The following is a 27,478-nucleotide window of genomic DNA, read 5'->3' as shown; positions in this document are numbered from 1 at the left end:
AGGCTTTCTAAGCCGGGATATGTGAAGAGACGGACTGGGTTGTACTGCTAGTATAAAGACACCATCTTTTATAAGAACAAATACTTTCTATTGAGCCTCTCACCCTGCACTGCACTAAACCCAAGCAAACAGGGCCAGTCAATGTAAAAAACAGCACAATGTCTCTCAGAAGTTGAGCAACCTATGTGTTTGATATATGTTTCATATGTTTTTCATCAGTTTTTAAAAACTTGCTTTATCGTAAAAAAGGCAGAGTTATGCTTGGAAAGAAATGATTGACAGCCTTGGCAGGAAGAGATCATCTACCGGACCCGCATTGCTCCCTTGGAACATTAGACTTGCAGACAAACTGGGTATCCAGGGGGGAAATCTGCTTTGCGAGGGTAGGCGTGGCTTGCTTCGCCTCTGGTCTGGTCTCTACTGGTTGCAAATGGTGGGCAGTTTTGGCTTTGCTTCTACAGAACAGAAGGGAATGGAACCACGGTGTACATATAGTATCACCATAACAACATGGTCATGTAGCCCAGCTCTGGTCTGTTAGATGGAAATCAAAGGAGAACCATAAACAGCAGATATATCAGTAGCAGCTTTAATATTTGCATTAAATGGGAAAATATGGTTCAATATTGGAATTCCATTCAAACATTGAATAATGTGATAATCTGGTGCTCCATTTTTGCTTGTATCTGCACTTAGCTTGAACACATAACATAATAACATAAATTCAGCTCCATTTTTACACAAAACATTTTTATGACCCAAATTCAGTTACATTATGTGTATGTATTTCAGCAGTCTTTACCAAAAATGTATGTCATAAGCTTTCTGTTCTGTGCAGTATGTATGTTAAGTATGTGGAGTATGTATTATGAGTAGAGGATTAAAAATGCCTATTTTAGTTATTATACAGCAGTACAACAAAACTTGTGCCTCTGTATTTAACCCATCCGTACACACACACTAGTGACTAGGATTTGAGGGAGATTTCTGGATTATGTTTTTAATGACTGATTATGATCCACTAATTGAGTTGATTGGGTTTCTTGTTTATTACATTTTAAGGTAAAATGAGTTTAAAATGTGTTCCAGGCCTTAGGCTTTCTCTTACTGTGTGTGTGTGTGTGTGTGTGTAAAAAAGAAAAAATCTGGTGTAAATTCACCTTTACTATGATAAGGAGGAGGTAACTGTTGATAATGCATATGTGTGTGATAGTCTGTGATAGTGTAAAACAGAGAAATATGCTAGACAGTAGGAGGGTTACAAAAGACCACTTTTATGGCAACAGATCTTCAGGTTATCCTGAAATAAGCATTTCTCTTTTACAACCAAGTCTGATTCTTTTATTTATTATGATTATTTAGTATATTTGGTGTGTTTTTAATACCTTAACGCAATTGGGAGAATTTGGTTACAACAGGGCGACAGCACAAACACCCAGAATGATGGGCAGCCACCCCAGCATCCGGGGGTTATGTGCTTTGTGCAAGGAAAGTTGAGAGACATTCCAGGCACCCTTCCTGCCAGGCCAAGCTTCCAAGCCTGCATCTCTACCATTTAGGCCACGACTGTACGCTGTACGGTATGTATAGTCTATCATACTAATCAGCAACAATATCAACCATAATATTGCAATAATATATTTGATATCTATTACTGGCCACAGAAGGCTAGCATCTCTGTTAAACCTTTTATAACATTATAAAAAAGGCCACCTATCAATTACTGCTGTTAATTATCTGCTATCTTTACTGATCCCCAAATTCCATTTCACTGCAAGCCTATATAACAGTAAACTACTTAAAGAAAATGGCTTGCTCATCCTGTTGTCACAGACATAATTGCCAACATTTTGTATTATTGACAAAAAAATCAGCTTACCTGATGGGGTGATGTGTCTCCAGGTGATTTTAGGCTCCGGCTTGCCACTGGCTAAACAGAAGAGTGAAATATTGCCGCCTTCATTTACCGTGATGTCCGATGAAATGTCATATATTTTGGGAGGAACTGTGGGGAAAAAAGGAATACAACAAAAATTGAATGAATATTAATCAGTAGTTTCACCAAGTTTTTTCAGCAAACGACTCACATGTAGCTAAACGACAGGCCACTGATTCAGAACGTTGACTTGCGTAAGTCTAACATTTATGTTTCAGATGGAAAATGGATCCCTCAGTCCTTTTCGAACAAACCCGCATTGTCAGTGCGCTTGAGAAGCTCTAGCCATAAAACTACAAAAACTGCTGCATTTTGTCTCACTGCACCTCCACCCTCTTGCTTTCCTCCTTCAGAAGTCTACAACGTCAAAGGGAACTCATCCCCTGATCTTGCTCTCCGACACAAAGCAGGCTGTAAACTGTCATAAGAAAGCAAAATCAACAAATCCCTGTGCGCCTTTTGGAGAAGCAGCTCTAAACCCACACCATTTGTTTACTGTGGTCTGAACAGCATCCAATTCCACAAGGCCAGCCTTCACTCCTTGTCTCATCCCAATCCAGTATTCTAAACAGCACAAATGCGCTGGGTGAAGAGCAGAGGGCACTTTTTCAAGAGCTTACTTTCTTGCTTTTTTGTTGTTGCTGGCCAATGACTTGAGATGTAATTATCTTTTGCTTCTGCTGGAAATTCCAATTAATAGTTTTCATGACTTGTGCAGACAGATTTCTCACTGCGTGTGAGCATAATCAGCAGCACAGCATGTTGTTTTGTGAATATTATCATACATCATTTTTTTTAAACAACTAACTATAATGGCTTTGGCAAAACAATGGAATGGAATAAGAAAAGAAATATGGTTATGCAAAGAAAAAGCTGTCATTAACTCAACGATTGTTTTTCTTAAGATAAAGAAAGATGCATCCTTCTTAGACATGTACCCCTATTCAAAACAATCCCTAGAATTAGAATAATCTTACAACTGTATTGATCCAATGGTGCTATGCATCAGTATCTGCGGTATTCAGCACTCGTGATACTGTTATTGTGGACTCTACTGTGTTATTGTGGGAAATGCTGTCACTGCAATGTAGTCGAGACAAGTCGCGGTTTCACCAGATATATTTGTAGAGACTCAGAGCAGCTCTGGTTTCACATGTTCCCGCTATGCTGTCACATTCAGACCCAATGCTTGTATTGATACAGTTGTTTTGCTGTGTTACTGGTCTGAGAACCTTCACAGTTCACTGTAAAGGCTGCAGTGCTGTCCTCTACATTCAGTGTGGACTAAAACTAATTAAAACTCTCAAAAAGCAGGATTCCTATGTATGTATTTCTAATAAAATGGCATTCAAACACTTCTGTATTTATATTAACTTACACAAGTGAGCTTATGTGTAGTTTCTGGTAACACAAGAATGTCTTAATATTGTAAGCAGGGTCACAGTGGTATGAGATTTTCACAACATGACAACCATCTCAGACAATATCACAGTATACAGTATTTCACAGTCTGCGTTGTTGATTTTCTTTATTGTTATTATTATTATTATTATTATACTTAGACCCTGAAAGGAATGAAAACAGGTTATGGTTGAACAAAATATTCACTATAATTTATTAAATGAAACTATTTGTAAAATGTCTGCATGTGAGGCAGAGATCTTTTGAACTTTTTTTTCAATTGATTTTTTTTTATTATGGATTAATTAATTTATTATTTCCTCCATTAATCAATTGATAAGTTTGTTTTTTAAAGCTCTGAAAATAATAATTTTTCATATCATAAACATTTTAGACACTCCTGTTCCTTCCTGATAAAACACTCATTTCAGTAGTTATAGAGAGTGGGGCACAATATTACAAGGTAAATTATAATAAGGACATTTTATGCAGTTGTGCATATGCAGTGTTTCCAGCTGAATATGCTTTCTGTCACCACCACACCCTTGTTGTCCTTTCCAGCCTATCAGATGTCAAGAAAATGACAATCTTGATACAACATGTATTATGAACACTTCTTAAAGTGTTGTAATATTGTATTTATGCCATATCAGTCAATCATATCCACAGCAATACCATTTCTGAACATGAGCAATCAGATATTTCTCCAGATTTATTTTTAATCAAAGTCGAGAGTGACTCTATATTACTTGTATCAACGTCTCAATGGCTGCCACAGTATCATTTTAAAGCGTATAAATAACTCAGCAAATTCTACCAAGGCAAAAATACAGCTGTACTAATCCTCTCAATTAAAGCAATAAAGAAGCCCATTTCCACTCACATGCATTCAAACATTCATTCATTCAATGCTCTTATGCACAGATTCATCAGAAATCATATTCTAAATGTCATGTAACTAAAATATCTACTTAAATTTGCTCATTCTTATATGAAACTTCTTATATATAGATATTCTTATGGAACTTCTAGTTTTCACTAATGCAGATATTTCATGTGTTTAGGTTGGAAAGTTTAAACCACACAGAATTATTGTACAGTAATTATTTTATTATATATTTTTTTATTTATATTTTTCTAATAATTGTACCAGACTTTTTAAGCTACGGCTACAACCAGCTCCTGTTTATGCAAGTAACCCAGTCTTTCTGCTATGGTTGACACTAAAGACAAGGTTTACATTCCATTTGTTCCATAAATGTGTATCTTCCTTGTGTAACAAATATTATCAATCTTATTCAAATACTTGATATAAATCAAGCAAAATTATATTATAAATTTATTTTGGAAAAAAAGAACAATATTTTCATCCGTTTCATCAGTTTTCAAAACTTCTACTCAGAAAGGTACCTTCTGCCACATTCAGCAGAGCAGGATCTGATAAATTCAGCTGACTCCACTGGGTTCGCTCTACACTCTTAATGTATCAGAATTCTGATGACACTGCAGATCTTAATCCAATTTACTGTCATAAAGTGCTTGAACCCTTCCTGAAAGTCTGAAAGCCATGCATTATTGGCCATAGGTTTACACAGACACATTATTGACACATGCCCACAGTAAGTTGATCTCACGAATGCAAAATGTTGCATTTGCCTACTGATCATATCATCCTTTAACAGGATCGAGACCTCTATCAGTGCATGCCGAAGAGTCACCCATGATTCAACGGCTTAAGGGAAATAGTTTTCGAAATGGGTGGAAGACTTTGAAGCTTTATCTGTATGTCCTAAGCAGACCGCTAAGTAATTAAGCATGACCCAGTTTCTCAAAGTCATTGCAGTGATAAAAATCATCTCTTCTGGTAGAGAAAGTGGTCAAAGTAAGACTTGCTTCACCACCTTCCGCTGGTGTTAGTCCGGATTTCCGAATTAATTTTCCGCTGCAGTTTCTGTTAACGAGGGTCGAGATTGCCTGTCTTAAGGCATGTAGACGACTTTGCCAACTATTACTGCCTTCTAAAAGCCAAAGCAGTGCAACCGCTAGGGGTGTAACGGTACAGAAAAGTGACAGTTCGGTTCGCACCAAGATTTGGAACTCACGCTTCGGTACAATTATTGGTACAACGGGGGAAAAAAACATGAGACTAAACCAGGTTTCTTTCCATTTCATTTGAACAGACAGTTGTGTAAGTTACAGTTTGTGCCATCTAGTGCCGAATAGCCCCCCTGAGGTAGTCCGTACAGCCTGTGGTGGTTAAGCATTAAGCAGTAAGCAGTAGTGGTGAGCACTGAAAGGGGAGAACGTTGAGGGATAAAAAAATACCCAGAAAGAGTTAAAGAGTTAAAGAGTTAAAGAGACGAGAGAAAGGAGAAGGTGGGGGCAAACAAGACTACAGTTACCATAGCACTACTCCTAAACCACTACAGCTCCCACAATACCATGCAATTCCAACGACTTACAGCGTAATGGTGCATGTACCGTAATAGTGTGTATTCTCTGTGGTCGACTACGTGACCCCTCTACCTCCATACACACTGCTGCGGTTTTGAATATAGTAATTCAGGGTTGAACCTGTGCACGGAGAAGAGAAACACACCAATAGCTAAAACGGAATACCCAAAGAACGTGCAAAGCGTAATGAAGTTTACAACTTCATTTGTAGTCGTAGTGTGTGTGTGTGTGTGTGTGTGTGTCTCCTGAGCAAGCCTCGGCGGGATATGTGGAATCGAACCCCGTGCTTTGAAGTAGCTGTGTAAGAGGCTGAGAGCGCCGCTATGTCGCCACAAAGAGCCTCGCAGGTCAACAAGCCAGCAACCCGAGCTTTTTTGCCTTTCTCTGAGTACATAATTAAAGTAAATGTTACTTAATCTCCAACTCAAGGAGTATCATTATTCCGTCTCCTCTATACCTCCTCAGACTCTTTGAGTCCTCACCAGCTCCCAACTTCAAAGCCTCCAGCTGCAGTTATTTTTATCTTGTTTATTTCCAGTCTGTCTGCCCTGGTCATACCATGCCATACAACAGGGATAATAAAGGTATCAGCAGGGGAAAATAAAGACAGAGCATTACAGCCATTTCCTGGGTCTCATCAACACATCAAATCAACATGTCTTTTTTTTCTCTTCTTCTCCCATTCGCAATTCTTTAAGTACTGAGCGATTGTCATGTTCACCCACCCACCCCCCGCAGCCCTGCAGGAGGTGCTGAGATGGAGCTGCCACTGTTGATGGGGAAGGCGTTATCTGCTTACCAGCTCCAGAGCGAATAAATAAGCCTCTAATGATGCCACTTTGAAATTCAGGAGCGCTTACAGCCGCACTATTAAAATGCAGGGTTTCCTCGGCATAAAGCGAAAGAGCCTGGCTTTCCTTTCCGTGGATTCTGACAGGTTCTCTAGAGCCGACTGCTGCCACCAAATCCAAGACCCCATTACTTCACACCTACTGCCAGCCCACATTCCAATTACGGAGTCGAGGGAGAAGTGGGCTCCCGTTGTAATGCAGACTAGCCCGCGTGAAGGCTTGAGAGGAGACGAGGCAAATTCCGATATCGACTCATTTGTTTACATCTCATTTGTCGTCTCCGCAGACGACATCTCCACAGGTGAAATCTGAGGCGCCGTCTAAAGCATATAACCTGGAAACAAAACTGGCACCCAGTAACCGTTACAGCCGCAGCTTTAGGCTGCGCTTGTATTGATAATCAACCATGACTACAGCCAACCGAATTGATCTGTAGCATGTTTTCACCGTACACAGTTTTAAGACCTGTGAGGACTGCCTCTGCTTAGCTTAGCCCAATGAAAAGAACCCTGCCGGAGCTGCTTGTTGCTACGTCTCCAAAATCAGGGGGGAACAGGCGCTCCAGACTGCAAGAGCAGTCCTCGGCAAATGACTCATGGAACAGGCGAAAAACTAAGAAGATGCATCCCATCACACAGGAGTGTGCCCTCTATTAACCTTAATAGGCGGGCACACCCCGCCAACAGAGACTATCCTAAATTATTTTTTCTCCAGTGGAAAAACAGGCGGTAATTTAAGCCGCTCCATTAAATGAGTGAACTCCCATCACTATCGCGCCATTCTTCAGAGTCGAGAAAGTGGACCCTGAGAAAAAGACAGTCATAAATTACTCATCTGAAGTCATTATAATCTAAATAGCCTGTAGACACATGCAGACGCGGAGTTCAAAGCCTCTTTTTCTTCCGAACATTACTATTTCCAAGTAGAAGTAGCACTCCATAGACTCCATAAACGCGGCAGAGATCAGGAATTAATATTAGAATCTGGCTCGGGGAAGGTGCAAAAAGGCACACCCGCTCGGACTGCGATTGCAAATGCAGTCACGGTGTGCCAGAGAACGCTCTGGCTGTTCAGAATTTCCAGAGCTTTGCCAGCACGCTCGCTCGGAGAGTCAGAGGACTGCGCTCTGTAAGCGGCTAAAAGACTGAGCCGGCTGCAGCGCTAGTCAAAGCGGTTAGCCATTTCAAACAGTGGCCATGGTAACGGGCACATAAATGTCCACTTATATTGGCAACATTCTGTTATTCTGATATCAACAAAAACATAAAATACGCTTGGATGAATCTAACACACATTATATATTGAAAGGACACTGTGTGGCCAAATGTTTGTGGACACCCCTTTCAATGAATGCATACAGATGCGCAAAGGCACACCCTGTAGAGAAATACTGCCAATGGAATAGGACTATCTGGAGCAGATAAACATGACCCTATTGGTACCATGACCATGTCTGATGCCAGGTGTGGGTTTTGAGCTGTGGGCAGTGGAAATGTGTTCTCAAGAATGGTAGTGCTCCATCCAACACTTTTGGAATGAGCTAGGGAGTGGAAGGGGGGCATGAGGTGGAGCGGTGATCATCCAACATTCAGACCTCACTAATACTCTTGTGGCTTAATGCAATTGAATCTTCACAGCAATGCTCCAAAATGCCAAAGAGTGCAGCAAACACCAAAGTCCTAAGCATGGCAGGCATGAGCTCAATCTGACAGTCACTAAAGACATTCGCCGCCACCATGGTCTCACGGCATGGTCTAAATTTGACCTGCCAGCGCCACTGGAATAAACCCACTTGCCTCTAGAATGCAAACCAGTGGTTAGCAAATTGCACTTTCTGTGCTAAGACAGACTCTCCACTCATTCTTACAGGATTCCAATTCCCCATACAAGCTGCAGGCTGTAAAAACAAACCAACTTAAATCCCTTAATTAGGTGTCAGACACAGGAAGAAAACACAAACACGGACAGCCGGCTTTACCCAATGGGATTTCTACAGTTTGCAGTGGCACAAAGCACTCCGTGGTAAAGCACACAACCTTAAGTGGATGTCACACTGTGCGACGTGATGAACGTCGCTGATTTCAGTTTTATGCATCCGTGCAGGAAATTTGGCAACAGACCCTTTCAGAGCCATTGGTGTAATCAAAATCTGCATGAAGTAGAAAACAAACCCGAGTGAAAGTTAAAGCACTGTCCTCTTAGGACACGGAAGAGTTGTCACAATATCAGAATACGAGTAAGTGCAGTGCCACAGTGGTCATTACCAGGACACCGAATGGCCAAATGTTTGTGGACACCCCTTCTTCTAATGAATGCATTCAGATGTGCAAATGTGAATAGCACTCTCTGGAGCAGATAAACATGACCCTACTGGCACCATGCCTAATGCCAGGTGTGTCAAGAATGGTAGTGCTCCATCCAACACTTTTGGAATGAGCTCGGAAGTTGGGTAGTGTGAGGTGGGGTGGTTATCATCCAACATCCAGACTTCACTAATGCCCTTGTCGCTTCACAAAGCTGTCACTCTTAGGACACGGTAGAGTTGTCACAATATCAGAATACGAGTAAGTGCAGTGCCACAGTGGTCATTACCAGATAAATATAAATATATATAAAAAGAAGTGAATAATTAATTAATTCAAAGCTCCCATCAGTGTCTGAACACCAGCTGTTTATTAGACTAAACACAGAAAAAAACCCTTTTTTAATAATAATAAACAGAAAACTGAGACTTTAGAAAAAGTTAAGTTTACTGAATTGTGTACTAAACTGCTGTACGGAGAAGTTCTGAACATTCCACACTTTGAGCAGCACTGAGGACACCATAGGTCTGATTCATAAAACTGTGTCAGTTCGAAACAAATTGTGTGAGACAGTATTTATTATTCCCATTCATAAAGTTACAGTGTTCTCAGGGTGCAGCTGTGTTTTTTTCCACCACAGTTTTTTTTTGCATGTCAATTAAGCCAATCAAAACTGAAATGAGTTAATGCATATTAATGCCCAACCATTAGCACCCGATCGAGTGCCAAAATCCCAGAACAAGAGTTACACATTCCAATAAAAGAGGCAGAAGTACTAAATACAGCCAAAAAAATAAATGAAAACAAACAATATCAGTAAAGTAGTGCTGGGCCGTATGACCTCACATCAGGATCACTATCAACTGGAAATTTTACTTTGATTCCGATTAATGAATGATTATATATATATATATATATATATATATATATATATATATATATATATATATATATATATATATATATATTATAAGCTGCTCAAGTTGCACAGTTGACAATTTTAATGTTGATATTTTAAATTATGGCAGAAAAGCAGAATTATCTCTATATATTATATATCTGTTTTTTTTATTACGATTGGCTGAATCAAGTTACGCTCTTTTACAATACTTCATATTAAATTCTGAATTAATGTGCTCTGAAATCTTTCTCAAGAAAGTCAGGCTTTCGTTATATTCAATCCACACAGATCCGAACATGTTTTCAAACATTAGTCATTCAACTGAGCAAGTGTTCGAGCATCAAGACTTGCCTGTGTAACCAAAGGCGTTTGAAAACACTTTTAGAAAACACAGTTAACTCAATTTTGGCTTTGTACCAGGAAAATGGCCTCTGGGGTTCGTCCACAGAGAATTTTGTTTTTGTTGCAGGACAGTGTGGTTTATGAATCACTAACGCTGCATGCAAGTGAGAGACAATCACGCTAGTGCTAGATTTCACACAAGCGATAAACCAGAGCACCAATCTTTGTTTATGAACAAGTGCTATGGCGACGCTATTTGCCTGTAACATCTTGGAACATCTGACGACGTGCTTCGGGAATCTGGTCTCAGTTCTCCTCAATGCTGCCGATGTATCAGTACACTGCCAAAGCCGTCATTTATATCAACACACAGCCAATGCTAATTCCATTTAATCCTTCAAATGAACTGCAGCATGAGCGAAGCAGAATCCAAACAGTTCCTAATGCAGCTTTCCCAGATGTTTGATTTAATAACATTGTCAGCATGTTTAATATTTTCTGCCAGATGATTCTGCTGCTGGGCTGGCGTATGCATAAACAAATGCAGTGAGAAGGCACAGAAGTAACACAGTGATTATAAGCCAATATTATGCATAAACGATCAGGCTCAAAGACCGCAATATACATATTACAACATGGCTCTAATCTCACGTATTTCACTGACAGCTGTATTCAAACGTATGCATTTACTGGCATTGGGAACAAACAGTGAAATTGCTTTTCACACCATTCATTAGTGTAATGCTCTTAAGCTTGTATAAGAAAGTATGAGAATTACCATCTAGTATTACTGTGGTAAAGTAATACAGTATGTGGTACTGTAACACACATTTGCCAGTCACAAACACAGCAAAAATGTGACCACCTTAGACCGCTAATCTGCCTTCTCTACTGGTGACTCACTATGACAAAGTGTCTGGCAAGCCGAGCTAAGATTTAAGTGGTGGCAGGAACGGGTGATTATTCTCAGAAGAATGTGTGTGGGCTGCCCGTGTTCGATCCCTACAGAACAAGCACTCTCATTCTCTGATGCTGTCCAGTATTGACCAGTTGGTCAGAAGGAGTGACCCAGCAAAAGGTCCACTTTCAGCAATTTCATAGGAGTTTAAAGGTTTAAGACATTAAATTGTAAAAAATAATAAATAATGATGCAATAATGCTTTTAACAGGTTCCTCAACAAACCAAATTCATGTGTTTTTTTTTATTATTATTATTATTTCTGAAGCAGTCCTGCATTCTGCAAACAGCTCACGATTAACTAGCACAAAGTCTTTATTCAATCACTGTCTTCCTCCCTCCGTTGTCTTCACTATCGCAACACCATGCGCACATTCCTTAAGTGTGCTTATCAATTACCCTGTTCATTTTCAGATAAATAATGAATTCTATTAAAGACAAGAGATACATCATGATCAAGAGGCCGCCCTTAGCTTTAAAAGAAAAAAAAAGGGAAAAAAAGGAGGGAATATTAATTCTGGTGATTATAATTACATGAGAAAATGACTCAGTGATGGGATATAGTTCCTCTAAAAGTACATACTTTGAAGAGCTGCGATCTAAGGATGCCTGTTTGCCCCTGTCAGATATGCCTCACAGGGCAGGGAGTGCTTTCTGTAATGTCTCTCTGGCTAATTAAAGACTGTGGGTTTGCGCTCTCTGTTAAAGTGGAGCTCACATCTTAGCATATTTACTGCTGCTCCCTCCCACCATGGGGCAATCTATATGAACACACTGCAGCAAAACACACAATGTAAGCCCACTATAGATAGATAAGCTGCTGTGTGAGCTAATGCCTGCCATGGTCGGTGAAAAGATTAAACGGCACGAATAAAACTCCAATCCAGAAAACCATAATGACTGAGCAACAAAAAAAGACCCTCTAGTTAATAAAAGTTTTTAAGCACTTTATTAGGAACATTAAGAACTTACTATAACTAATAAATGGCAAAGCCCTCCCTTTGCTCTTACAACAGCTTCTTGGCATGGATTCCACAAGATGTTAGAAACATGCCTTTGAGATTCTGGTCCATGTTGACGAGATTGCAATTCCTTACGTTTTTGCAGGTGCACTTTCATGCTGACAAATCTCCCCTTCCACCACATCTCAAAAGATCTAAGTTCTAAATGGGTCAGATCCAGTGACTGGGAAGGCCACTGAAGAACACTTAACTCACTGTCATGTTCATGAACCCAGTTTGTGAAGACTTTTGCTCTGAGACAAGGTAGATTATCATACCGAAAGTAGCCATTAGAGGATGGGTAAATTGTGGCCATGAAGGGATGCACATGGTCAGCAATAACACTCAAACAGGCTGCGGTATTCAAGCGATGATTAATTGGCAGTACCGCCAGGGAACCATTCCCTGACACCACTTTCAGCCTGCCAAGCCTGCTGACATAAAGCTGGACGGGTCCATGGATTCATGCTGTTACTGCCAAATTCACACCCTACCATCTGTGTGCCTCAGCAAGAATCCAGATTAATCAGACCAGGCTACGTTTCTCCAGTCTTCCGCTGTCCAGTTGTGGTGAGCCTGTGCCCACTGCAGCCTCAGCTTTCTGTTCCTGGCTGACAGAAGTGGAACTCGACGTGGTCTTCAGCTGTTGTAGCCCATCCACCTCAAAGTTCAACGTAATGAGAACCGTGTTCTGAGACCCCGTTTATACCTGGTCACTTAATGTGAATAGTGTCTGGATTGTGTCCAGATAAGATTTTAGCCACATACCATTACCCTGGGTGGTCAAATGCGTCCTCTGTCAGTCAGACTGAAATCAGGCTGCTGTGTGGGACCGAATATACAAGCAATTATTAGTGGAGATGGATGTGTTTACACTGCTGTACTACGTAGATCAAATGCTTCTCAGACCACCTTATGAATAGGGTTTAGTGATCGGATTTGTATCTGGTTTAATGAGCCTTGGGTGTGTTTACACTTGCCTTTCTGGGTGGCTTGACCTTGTACCGATATAATCCGGATACTCAAGACATATAAAGTGACCAGATACAGAGTGGTATCTGAGTTACTGTACCTTTCCATCAGCTAGAACCATTCTCCATGGTCATTCTCTATTGCCCTCTCTCATCAACAAGACCTCTTTCGTCTGCAGAACGGCTGCTCACTGGGCTTTGTTTTTCTTTAATACTCTATTCCGAGTAAACTCTAGAGACTATTGGGCTGAAAATCCCAGGAGATCCACAGTTCCAGAAAAACTTGAACCTGCCCGTCCAAATCAGCAATCAGTAAGATCGCTAAGCTTTTTTTCCCCTATTCTAGCGTTGATGTGAACATTGCCTGAAGCTGCTGGTCTGTATCTGCTTGATTTTATGAGCTGTACAATAGTGTACATAATGTTCCTAATAAAGTGCTAAAACAAGGCAGTAATAATATGCAATTGAAATGATCAGGAAAACCACAGAGGCCCATTATGTTCAGTTTAATTAACCAGTTTTTGTTTACTGCTATGGTGTACCTGCATGTACCTGTTATCACCTTAGTGCCAACCAACCATCCTTGTGAAAAAAGGAATGCCTTAAGCCACTTACAATTTATCTTCTAAACTCATCTGCAGAAAAGGACACCCAAACAGAAACTCTGACCTTTGGTGTCACTTACTTTAATTAGCAGGAGCTGATAGTGGTTATTTCCTGAAGCAGTTCCTTCTAATGAGGGCGCAAGAAAAAGCACAACTCAGACAAACAGATGCATACACACAGCTCCCTATTATGAGAATGCATTAGCATAGTATAGATCATCCGCATGACAATGATATGGTCATATATTCAGACTTGAGCATATTCTGTTTTTTTTTTTTTTTTTTTTTTTTTGCCTGGGACAAAAGGAGTTAGCTACTTAGCTTATGTCTTGTTGATATGTAAAGTAAAAAGTAAATGGACACGCTGCTTTATCCGTTCCTTTGGCTTTTGCTTCCTAATAGGGAGAGTAGTGGAGAATTCTCCACTATTTGATGATTTATTCACAAGCAGACCATCCAATATGCAGCTGGAAGCCTGACTGTTGAAAACCTGCAGATAAATGAAGTGTGCAAACAAGCAGAGGTGTGCGCTATGGGTCATACTGAATCTGAGCCCAAGGGAAGCTAGGAGGATTGCATGTGGATGGGTAACCAGGCTTGCGTGCTGGTGTTGCAAGGTCATTGCCCAGAAAACTGTTTTAGAGTTTTAGAACCTTAACAGTTACACCCATAAGAGCCTGTTCAGTGCACAACATCTCAGATTTGCAAGCAAGCTTTTTACTACATAAATGGAACAGCTAGCTTGAAGACTGAAAAAAAACAGACAGCAGTTACATTAGAGGAGCCACTGCAAATCACAGTAACAAGATCTCTGAGCTCAGCTATGAGAAAGAGAGCTCAGTGAGCCCATCTAAGCATAACTGATTCCAAAAGCATGATTGACTATTATAAAGTGCAACAGCAGTAAACTTTAACAGAGGATCCATTAAGGGTTGGCGATATGCAGCTAAAACAATAATACCATGATAGGATTATTCATATTTCAACACACAATATTTATCACAGTATTTGGACACACAGACAAAATGCACTAGTAGTACCAGATTTTAAAACTGCTGTCAAAAAGTAATACTTTTAAGTATTTTTATTATATTATTTCTGCACTAAGAAAATGTAGAATGATATGTGTGTAATATTCTATAGTTTCAAAAAGGGGAACTCAAAAGTAGGGATGCACTGATACGATTTTAGGATTGGATATCGGTCCAGATATGAACAAAATTAGCCGGATCGAGTATCGGCCAATCCATGGAACCAATCCTTTCACTTTAGTTTGCTGGTGTGAGACTGCACTAAATGTTTACATGTTTGCAATGTTTGATTACTGCTTGTATGTTTGACCAAGTTACTTATTTCATCTCAGGTTCAGCTGTTTTTATTTGAAATTACCGTTTAGGTGGTTGGTGTGGCACAACAGATAACACCACTACCTGCCACTGAGCTACCACACCATGTGGGAGACTGGGGTTCGATTTCCCAGCCTGAGTGACTATGCTGCGCTATACCAATACGACCAAGTCCCTGGGCAAGACTCCTAGCACTACGTTGGCCCACCTCTGTAATACGAGTAACCTTGTAAGTTGCTCTGAATAAGAGTGTCAGCTAACTGCCATAAATGCTTAGGCTAATATAATTTAATATAAAGTTTGACAAATTTTTTAAAAACCTGGGAAAACGAGCAGGTGCTATACGAGTGCTAGGCTCAAAGCTAACCCTAGTCGACTGGCTGTGGTCTCTTCAGCTAGCTAACTGCACACCACACCAGGAGGAACACTTTCCGGTAAGACCCTGGAATAATACATAATGTGTTTTGTTACAGTGCTAAGAACAAAGCTATGCTACGGTATGCTATGCTATGCTAAGGTAATATGCTATACTACGTGGCTTCAACATAACATGTTGGCTTCAACACTAGCTGTTGCAGTGCAGGAAAGGAAAACAGTGTGATTTATTATGAGGGTTACAACCTTCAACCTTGTAATCCAAGGGTTACCAAATCCAAACATACTATACCAAGTACCCCACACAGAACTCATAACTTCATCCTTAACCATGGACTCTAAATCCTAAATGCTAAATCATTTTTGTTCAACGCCATAGTAATGTTCCCTTCAGGGGCATCATTAGCAGGTACAAAAGTACAACATTCAGTACCAATAATGTGACATACCCCACCATTTTTGGCTAGTAACAAATCAAGCGCAATCTGATTTTGGACATCCATGATTTCACCTATTGGAACTGCTAAGCAATGGGTCTTCATAGAGAAATTACACTTCAACTTAGGTAGCTTTATTAATCATTCTATTGATGCTGTAAGTGGCACTGATAATGAGTTGACTGCTTTGAGGTTACCTGCGGAGCAAAATCGGATTGCGTTTCATTTGTTACTAGCCAAAGAAGGTGGGGTATGTCACATTATTGGTACTGAATGTTGTACTTTTGCACCTGCTAATGATGCCCCTGAAGGGAACATTACTATGGCGTTGAACAAAATGAAGGATTTAGTAGAGTCCATGGTTAAGGATGAAGTTAAGAGTTCTGTGTGGGGTACTTGGTATAGTATGTTTGGATTTTTGACACCTTATCTGTCTTTAGTTGTACCAATAATTGCTTTGATGTTGTTGATTGTTGTTTGTGTACCTTGTTTACTTTCTTTCATTATGTGAATTGTAGATTGTGGGTTTCATTTTTCTTTTCCTTTCCTTGGATTACAAGGTTGTAAAGAGGCTTGCACCAAAGTCACAGGCTTACCATTTATACATCAAATAACTTAACATACTAAATGCATTCTCTGGCATACTAAAACTAACAATGTCCACAATACGCTCAGAAAAACTAATCTGACAAAAAAAATCTCATGGCCCACTTCTACTATCCATGGCTGAAGTGAGAGTCTATGAGCGGCGGGTATGTTCAGTAAAGTAAGATGTTTTTGTTTTTGAATGACCTACCTTAGCGAAATGGCAGCTATTCAGGTATAGTTTCAAAAGTGCAGACTAATTAGTGGTATATGAAAAGGAAAGATATCATTTCACCTTCTCTATAATAAAGAACATCGCTCCTCACATCCATCCTAACAAGCCCACAATAGCCGTGCACGTTCACAATAAAAGAAAAAGAAGACCTTTTATCCTCGAGAATTTCTCACAGAAATGATCACAGGGCACTGCATGTACACTGTGCGTCCACAAGCATCCAGGCTATCCTTCCAATTAGTGAATTCAGGTGCACACACTGCTAACACAAGTGTTCAGTTGTGCACACACACACACACACACACACACACACTTTGTATAATCTCCATATAAAATGGATTGTCAATAGAATGGGACGCTCTGAATTAGCTACACAGTCTACGGTCCCAATGCCGACTGGAGGGGTGTAAAGCTCCCAGCATTGAGCTGCTGTGGAGCAGTGGAACTGTGTTCTCTGGAGTGAATGAGCTCTATCCAATACCTATGGGGTTAGTTGGAGTGACACTGTGATCCAGAACATCCAATATCTGGATACAGTACCTGACCTCACTAATGCTCTTGTGGCAATCAAGTACTCAAAGAAACGTATTGTATGTAGTAAAGTCCTTCAAGAAGAATAGAAGCTGTTACTGCAAAAAAGGGGGGTAGCGTGAGGGGGGGGGGGGTTCCCTATTAATACCCCTGATTTCAGAAGAAACATTGGATGATGAAGTCGATCTCCTCAAGTCCAGAAGTTGGTGGACCACTTACAGAGACAAAGGTCAGGTGAAATAATCATTTATGATGCTGCCTCACGTCACATGCTAGATCAATCCGACACACCATGAAAAAAGTTTTAAGGTAAACATTCTGCCTGGTCAGTTATCTGCAGTACTGAGTGGGCCACTGTACTGCCCCATCCAATAGCAGGCAGTAGAACATAGGACAGTATGTGATCTGGCCTAGGAGTAGGCCTACTTATTTTGTCCAGTAAATAGGTCAAAATAAACTAAATTCTGAGAGAGCACAATTGGCATCTGGCATCTGGCATCTGGCATCTGCTGGCCAATGCATCAGAGCTGGGTACACAGGTACACGCTTTCCTGTGAGTTTTGTTGGTTGCCTGATGACGTTGCAGTTGCATCAGCGGCAGATTGGAAAAAGAGGTGATGGCTGGCCGGACACATGTCTTCACCCTCCCAGTGTCAGGAGCATTGCATTTGCTAGGGGGAGAATATGTGTGGGATGGGTAATTGGGATTCAAATTAGGGAGGAAATTGGTAAAAAAATAAATCTGAAATAAAACTAAATAAATAAATAACTAAATAAATTTTAGTTATTTATTTATTTCACATCAAAATATACACAATATTAGGACCAGCTACCTATTAGTGGGAATAACCACCCTTGCTTCAGATGACACTAGCAAGACGTTGTGACATGGCCTGTTTTAGGTGATGGAGGGTTTGTTTTTGAGGTTAAAACCGTGATGCCAGAGGGGAAACGACGACTCCGGTAAGGGTTACAGAGAGTATGCAGTATGACAGTAAATACACCAGGCTTCAAAATAATGACGATCATGTTATGTTTAGTTTCCAATTCCCTACTTCAGGATAAGATGATCTCAGTGTTTAATCATTTAACAGAAAGGCTTAAAGTCTGGTCTAAGGCCATAGAACTAGAACTCCAATCGAAGTAAATTCATTAACACGACTATCAAGTACTGCTGAGCCTTCTATTCAAGTAAAAAAGGTGTGCCTCAGAGCTAGAGGTAGAAAAATGACCACTGTTTGTTCAGAGACAATCTTGTCGAGAAATTCAAGTACGCTGCTCCTTCAAATGAACAAATATTAAAGGTGTCCGTGACATTGTTGATAAACTGTGCAGTTCTTTTCTATGATTAACTACAAATCTGGGATTGACATACAGAACATTAGTTACAATGCAGTCAAATTATTGCTGCAACTGTGTCAAAGGAAATGAAGCTTATGTAATAACCTTTGGTTGTAATGACAGCATGAAATGCACACACCTGCTAGCAGAATGCTCATAACACTTCACACACCTAGCACAAACCCACATTCTTGGAATCCTGAGAGTTGTCAAAATGTCAAAAGCACCAATTTATCAGCCTATCTTGCAGCCATTTTTCAGCACAACAGGAACTGCCGTACTATTTGCAAAGACAAAGGGCAAGATTCTCTATTAATTCTCCTAAGTTCCTTTCTTAATTTTCTCCTTTATTCTCTCTCCCTCATGTGATGAGCTGCCCCTTACCGGCTGCTGACACAAGTCCATTCGTGTTTGGGTGCGGGTGCCTACCCTCTGGATCAGTCTTGCCCCCCCTCCCAATTTTGTTGCGCTTCATTTGCTTCTTCCTTTGTTTTTTCCCTTCCTTTCTGTTTTCTTTCTCTTTCTTTTCCATGTATTGAGATGTCATGTTCTGACTGTTCTGTCCTGGTAATACCAGGTCTGGCTCTCTACTACCCTGCTGCCTGCTGCGACACTTTCCTGCTCTGGATTCTCACGTTGATTCATTCTTGCATTACTGCTTTGCTCTGCATGTGACTGTTTACCTGCATGGACTCCTACATTTCACTCACATTTTATGATTTATGGCTTGATGTCACATTTGCCATAGCTGTTTTTGGTCAATTTTTATTCTTGTTGTTCTGTTATTCATTGTGCTAATCTGTGTCGACCAGAGGAGGATGGGTTCCCCTTTTTGAATCTTAGTTCTTCTCAAGGTTTCTCTCACTGTGAGCAGGTTGTTTTTTTTTTTGCTATTGTCGCCCTTGTTGCTCAAAAGAGGTTTGGACCCGTATCTCTGTAAAGCTGCTTTGTGACAACATCGGTTGTGAAAAGTGCAATAAAAATAAATTTGAATTGAACTGAATTGATAAAACTCAGTAGCAACCCCACTACACCATTTTGAAATGTGTTTGTATGTTTACATTTGCCCTTGATAAAAGCCATATGTTATCGAGCTAATGCTACTAATGACCATGCTCAGTGCCTGTAGGCGTGCCAGAATGAACATTAGAATTGTGTGTTGGCAAGAACTTGGCAATACGATATATATCACGTTACAGGGGTTACGATCTAATATACTGCAATTAGCGATTTCCCGATGAGGTTATTTTGCCCTCCGCCCTTAGTTTTTGTAGAAATGATACAGCCACAGTTTAGATAGTAGTTAGTAGTACAGTTTTATAATAAAACATTCTGGACTGATTTTTTTAGTTTAGAGACTATATTAAAATTATTGTTTTATAAAGTCTGACTCCCAGTCCCTAAAACATTGTAGTCAAATCACTGTGTGTGTGTGTCTAGCGCTTCCCTCTGGACTGATATCTGTTTGTCGACTACTGATGTGAAATGACTGCTTTGTAATTGTGAATGTGCTTTGTTCGGGTTTTCTATGGCATAATTGCGTTAGCGTTAGCCTCCTCTGGGCAATACTGTAAGAAAAGTAATATCTCTGAAAAAAGAAATATATATATTTAACATTTATATATCTTATTTTTTCTAACTGTTATAGTTTTCTTAAATTTGTTATTTTATCATATGCATAAAACGTGGGTAAAAGATTTAAACACAGCTAACAGTTAGGGTTTCAACATAAAAAGAACCACTGTCTGCCACCAATCTTTCAATAAAAAATGGATTCTTTTTTGAGAATCGTCCCAGTATTGCATAACATAATATCACAATACTTCGATATAGCGATATTATATGATATAGATATCATAAACCCCTAATACACATGCTTCATCAAATAATAAAAAATATGCACAGGTTCTAACAGAAATGTCCAAAACTGTTAAACACACACACACACACACACACACATATATATACATACACACACACACACACACACACACATATATATATATATATATATATATATATATATATATATATATATATACACAGTCATGCCCGAAAGTATTCATACCCCTGGCAAAGTTTGACTTAAATTTACTTTTATTTAACCAGAAGTTATATTTTTGCCTTGAAACGACACAGGCAACAAAAAGTGGCATGTCCAAAATTATTCATACCCTTTGAAAACTGTCACAGTATATGGGAAAATCCAAAGTTCTATACCATTCCAAATAGTCCAAGCTGTTTTAAAGCATCCTAATTACCCTGATTCATTGGGAACAGCTGTTTTAATCAACTCAACAGGAGAAAAACAGCAGCTCTCTGCAGTTGGTTTGTGGACAGTCATGGCTAAGACAAAGGAGCTCACTAAGGACCTGCGGCTGTGCATTGTGGCCGCTCACAAGTCAGGAAAGGGCTATAAAGCCATATCAAAATGTTTTCAAGTTCCAGTGGCTACAGTGCAAAGTATTATTAAAAAATACAAGAAGTTCCGCACTGTGGAAAATCTCAGAAGATGTGGTCGGAAGCCAAAAGTGACACCTGTGCTGGCCAGGAGAATAGTGAGAGAGGTGAAGAAAAATCCAAGGATCACCACCAAGGCCATCCTGGTGAATCTGGACTCTGCTGGTGGCGACATCTCAAGGCAGACAGTTCAACGGACACTGCACACTGCTGGGTTCCACGGACGCAGGCCAAGGAGGACACCACTTCTCCAGAAAAGGCACACAAAAGCCCGCTTGACCTTTGCAAATGCTCATCTGGACAAAGAAGAAGACTTCTGGTGTTCTGTTTTCTGGTCAGATGAAACAAAAATTGAATTGTTTGGCCACAATGATGTGTGCACCATTTGGCGTAAAAAAGGAGAAGCCTTCAACCCTAAGAACACCATCCTCACAAACATGGTGGTGGGAACCTAATGTTTTGGGGGTGTTTTTCAGCCAATGGACCAGGGAACTTGATCGCAGTAAATGGCACCATGAAAAAAGAGCAATACATCAAGATTCTCAACAACAACATCAGGCAGTCTGCAGAGAAACTTGGCCTTGGGAACCGGTGGACATTTCAGCACGACAACGACCCAAAACACACAGCCAAAGTGGTGAAGAAATGGTTAGCAGACAAAAACATTAATGTTTTGCAGTGGCCCAGCCAGAGTCCTGACTTGAATCCAATTGAGAATCTGTGGAGGGAGCTAAAGATCAGGGTGATGGCAAGGAGACCCTCGAACCTCAAAGAGTTGGAGCTCATCACTAAAGATGAATGGGCAAAAATACCAGTGGAGACATGCAAAAAGCTGGTCAGCAATTACAGGAAGCGTTTGATTGCTGTAATAGCCAATAAAGGCTTTTCTATTAATTATTGAGAAGGGTATGAATAATTTTGGACATGCCACTTTTTGTTCAAATGTGTATAAAAGCTGAGAAATACTTTTTCCCACAATGATGCCTCTTGTACATCATCGTGTTATCTCCTGGGAGATGCCTGTGTCGTTTCAAGGCAAAAATATAACTTCTGGTTAAATAAAAGTAAATTTAAGTCAAACTTTGCCAGGGGTATGAATACTTTCGGGCATGACTGTATATATATATATATATATATATATATATATATATATATATATAAATCCAGAATTAAAGTGAAAGGAAAGGCATTCAGATGTCACAGGCAGTGCCAGTGCTTGGCAGAGCAGCAAAACTGTATGTCTTGTCAACCTACACTTACCTATCACTTTATAAGTCACACCTGGACACCTACTCATTCATGCATTTACCTAATCAGCTAATCATGCAGGCAGCAGTGCACTACATATAATCATGCAGATACAAGCCAATGGCTTCAGGTCATGTTCACATCGCCCATCAGAATAGGGAATAAAATGAGATCTCTAATTTTGACCGTAGCCTGATTGCTGGTGCCAGATGGGCTGGTTCGAGTATTTCTAGAACTGCTGATCTCCTGGAATTTTCTTGAGGCAGATGGGCTACAATAGCTGAAGGTCTAATAAATCTCGAGGTTCTCAAACTGGTTTCATGAACATGACAATGAGTTCAGCGTTCTTCAGTGGCCTTTCCAGTCACCGGACCTGAATCCAACAGAAGAACTTTGGGATGTGGTAGAACAAGAGGTCTGAAAGATCTGCAGGAACTGTGTGATGCAACCATGTTAACATGGACCAGAATCTCAAAGGACTATTTTTAACATCTTGAGAAATCCATGCCATGAAGAACTGGAGCTGTTTTGAGAGCAAAGGAAGGCCCTATTCCAAGTGTTCCAAGTTTTCCTAAGAAAGTGCTTGGAGAGAGTATTTCTCTTCTGCTGGAGCCACAGTCAAAGTCTTCATAAACACGTGATATTGAATTCTGTTTGAAAGCGCACTGGAGTCCTTCTCAAGCAAGTCACTTTCCTCCTCATGTACTTCTGCAAATACAGATTGTTCAATCCAACCGGATCAAAATGTGTCTTTTAAACATATCGGCTAATGAGCTGAGAGGATGCACATGCATAATTGGCTGATGATTTGCATTAGCATTGACATTATAAATGATCATTCGCATTTCATTTACATCGTCTTCTTATCAACATGCAACACATCACACAAACAGTAAAACAGGCCGGTCCTCATTTCTGAATGTGCTAATGCAACATTATTTGCTCTTAAGAGGCCCTGTAAATCTGGTGGTGTATTCAGAGCTGGCTCTACCTAATAAGCAATGTAAGCAGCTGCTTAGGGCCTCAAAAACATGACAGTTAAAAAGCTAGATGAAAAATAACAAAAACTTATTTTATATACCCAGAATTCAGTGCTATAGTTCAGTTTTGCACTTTACTACAACTACAGTTGTAGCTTTTACAAAATAAATTAGCATTTATTTAAAATCACTTGGTAAATCACTCATGTAATGTTTACACTGGGGTATTATTTAAATATTTATATGTAGTTAATTCTTTGAAAAATGGCATTGTGTTATATACATTGTAACAGGGCTTTATAACATTAAAAGTCTATTTTATATTTAAGTAAAATGTATATAAAATTATTTATTTCTTTATTTATTTATTTGTCATTTTTGCAATGTAAATATTTACAGATATTTTCAATGTGTAGGTTTGGGAGATATTTAAAAAAATCTTGCCAGAAATCTAGGAACAAATGTAGGAAAATGACACTCCGGTAGCAACCAGAGACTTAAATGCAGCCACATAATAAAAACCTAACTTCTGAGAAGGTAGGATTTACTGATTCTTCCTATTGATCCCCTAAATCAAGTCAAAAGTCAAACTGCATCAGCTTTAGACCTCACCCACGCACGCACAGCCGATGATTGCTGGGCTTACTGTAACCAACAAAATAAGTAGAATAAAAAAGGTGTCTTACAGTTCGTTATAAAACAAGTGATACAGCTGCACAGTAATAATATTGTTATCATACTTTTGGCCTTGGCAATTTACGAAAGGCTGTGATTAATGGACTCTCTAGTACACCTTCTAATAAGCAGAGCTACTCAATAGCGTAACAACAAATAATCACACAAATCAAGCACAGAAATTTCAATTTGGTCTGCTCCACCATCCCCTCTAACGCACTAATCGATCCCATCAGCCCCTGCCACCCTAACAGAGATGAATAAATTGTGATCGACACGTTAAATTTCAAGTGGCAAAGCACTCGTCGCTAAGTTTTTTTATGGGGAGGGAAAAATAAGAGTGAAGCATTGCCTGTTAATCTGTATGGGCCAGTTTCCCAGACACGGATTAAGCCCAGTCTTGGACTAAATTGCAATGCCGATGGTGATTTCACCGTTGAAAATCCTTTTCAGTCCAGGCTTAGGATTAATCTGGGAAACTGGCCCTATGAGTGAATATGACTTGCACGGAGCTAGAGAGAGTATAGCTGAGTAGCGCATGTAAAACTCCATGGCCTGTAGCTTCAAATTATATTTTGACTCGACAGAACCACCAAATTCAAATTCCTCCTGCAGCCACTATGGGCTTTACAGAATTGTAAGGGTGTACGGGACATAACCTCGTCATGGTGATTTCTATAGATTACAACGTTTAGGAAGCCCAGAACATGGAGCGCGTTGACTGGGTGTCCCTACTGCATGCACTCCAGACCATCTTTAGCAATTAAATTCGGGGGTACATTTCATGTTTCCCAGATAAACCTTTTGTAATTTTCCAAAAAACAATGTTTAATGAATAAGTTTTGAATAATAACACTACTTACATCACATGTTAACTTTTAATACTGCTTTATGTAATTTATTATTTATTTTTTTTGCTCACTCTGTTAACAGATATAAAATCACTTGCATAGCATATTTACTTTCTGTAGAATGTAATTTCACTAATTAAAAATATATCACATTTCATGTCGGTCCCAATGTTCTGGTCAACTCTGTTACCTCTGATTCAAAACTGTATCAAATCTGCAAACAGTTCTAATAAAAGCATGTGATCACACTCAGCGATGTCACTGATGGTGAGAAACATATGGAAGGCAGTGAGATGTCACACTTCTTCTCATTACTGCGCATAAAATGTTGAAGAAACACCAAGAGTACATTAATTATTTGTCAGATTTGTACGTTTTAATAAACGATAACATGTTGAAAACCCATAAAATTCTGTTTTTAGATGTGTGGAATCTAGTACTATACAAACTGTTAAAAATGTTAACTCAGTTACCGTCAACTCTGTTGCTGGTTTAAATGGTTTAAACAGTTCAACGATACCTGATGACTAATGATGAGTCAAATCTTTCCAAACTTGAAATGTACTCGCAATTCTAGAATGGTCCATATATTAGCAATTACGGTGTTTCATGCTTTTGCTGTTCTTTGTTTTACCATCTGAGGTCGACTAGAAGAGGATGGGTTCCCTTTTTGAGTGTTCTTCACTGTCAGTATTGGCTCGGACACGAATCTCTGGGGCTCAAACACTTGCTTTAATGAATCTGCCAATGTACTAAACATACTGAACCTATATATATATAGATATATATATATATATATATAGATAGATAGATAGAAAGATATCAGTGTTATATATGTGTTTCATTCTTTGTTATTACACCAATAAACATTGAAACACAAAATACTGCTATTTCTTTATTCTTTCCTATGTCTAAATTATCCCAATTACTAACTCATCTAGATGTTTTTTAAATAAATAAATCTAAAAACTTCCTTATACAGGAACCCCATGGCCTTAACTCTGGCCTCTAATTTGGCAACGGAAACAGCAACAGACTGTCAAACCACGGTGAGAAAGTTATACGCTGAAGTAGCATAGACGGTTCTTTAGGTTCAAGGATAAAGTGCTGCGTGGGTGTAGTCTCTCAAATGTTTTGTTTAGCAATAATGCAATTTATATGGATTTATCGCCCATGTTAACGTGCTCTTAAAGGGGAATGTGCTCCATATGTGTTGAATAAGATGCTTAGAACATGCACGTTGATCCTTCCTGTTTTATTCGCAACACACCACGTTTCACGTTGTGAAGGTGATATCTGGTAGTGTCTAACATGTGAACAAATACAGCTTTAAATGAAAAGGGATGAATTAAGGGATGAGTTGCGTGGACACCGCACTGCTCGGATTGGACTGCCACCTTGATATACGAGTGCTCCGTTACTGTCAGATAATACAAGCTTCTTTTTTAATCATGATGGCTCAGCTTTCGGTTCAGAATTATGTGAGATGTGCAGGAGACTGTGAAAATGACCTGCCTTATGTATCCTGCCAAGAGAGCACGTCCTACCTTGATATGATGGAGAAAGAATGCAAATCTAAGCTGCACTGAGCTCAAGCGCCCTGCATCTGTACCCTAGTGATGAGATTAGGGCCGTTCAAGTTGGAAACATGCCAATCTGAGAATAGAAGCTATTCATGGTGGTGGCATTCATACAGTGTAGTGGGCAACACTGTTGGCTTTCACGTGGCAGAATGGGGTTTGATTGCCTGCAAGCAGATGATGACATGTTCTATCTATGAATACACCAATATGGGAATTTTAGGTCGATGCCGATATCCAGAATTTTTCATGTACAGTAGCATTCAAACGTTTGAGGACCCCAGTCAAAATTTCTGTTCTTAAATAGCTATTATTTTTTATTGATGTTCGGGCACCTCAAAAGATTTAATATTTAAGATTTAAGGGTTATGGGCTGTTCATAGTCATCGTCAGGGAAGGCTAGGTGGTGGAAATTTCAAAGCTTTATACATACTCCTACCTTGTTCCAAGAATCAGTAATTAAACTTTGCCATGCTACTGTCTGTCGATGTGGATACAGTGTAGCGCTACATGTATTTGCCCTGACCCATCACAATATGGGGGTCACAGTTCAGTGTTTGCAGCCCCATGGGCAATACACAGTACACTGTAGCCTATAGGTATGGCTGAAGATTCATGACTGTAATGCAGTACCAAAGCACACGGCCGCGAGTTAAGGGACAAGAAGTTGCTGGTAAGAGAGCCAATCAGCTGACTGGTTACAGATAACGTCCCCCTTTGAAAAAAAAGAGTCAGTCAGCTGGTTACAGGTATGAATATTATCTTTATTGTCTTTATTGTTAGTTAGCAAACATATAAAACAACCTCAAGCTAAATTTAAAGGGTGATATATCAGCTATATAAGAGCTAAATAAGAGGTTTTTTGGTAAAGTCATAGTCCGAATGATCGAATAGTCGTTTCAATAATCAAAAGGTTTTTTGACTCATTGCTATCTTACACCCCGCCAACAGTCTATTCTCACGCCTTGTGCCTGCGTCATTTCAGTAGCAATGGTGCTTGTGAATATATGTACGCTAATGTGCGTGGTGGTGTCGAAATAAGGTGCGTTCAGGGCCATTTCTGGCGTATTTCGGCAACAATGTGTTACACACATTGACACGCAGACTCTTA

At 39.7% G+C, this 27,478-nt stretch overlaps 1 protein-coding gene across 3 annotated transcripts in view; it reads right to left on the bottom strand.

Moving 5' to 3' along the window:
* Positions 1-27,478, bottom strand: part of negr1 (neuronal growth regulator 1) — a 163,825-nt gene that overhangs the window by 84,187 nt on the left and 52,160 nt on the right. For all 3 annotated transcript variants that reach the window (XM_072684373.1, XM_072684374.1, XM_072684375.1), the window contains exon 3: positions 1,880-2,005. In XM_072684373.1, the coding sequence (XP_072540474.1) occupies positions 1,880-2,005 (126 nt within the window). The remainder of the gene's footprint in view (positions 1-1,879; positions 2,006-27,478) is intronic.

Source organism: Salminus brasiliensis, chromosome 7 (assembly GCF_030463535.1).
Source record: "Salminus brasiliensis chromosome 7, fSalBra1.hap2, whole genome shotgun sequence".
NCBI lineage: Eukaryota > Metazoa > Chordata > Actinopteri > Characiformes > Bryconidae > Salminus > Salminus brasiliensis.
This window is presented reverse-complemented; position numbering and strand designations above follow the sequence as displayed.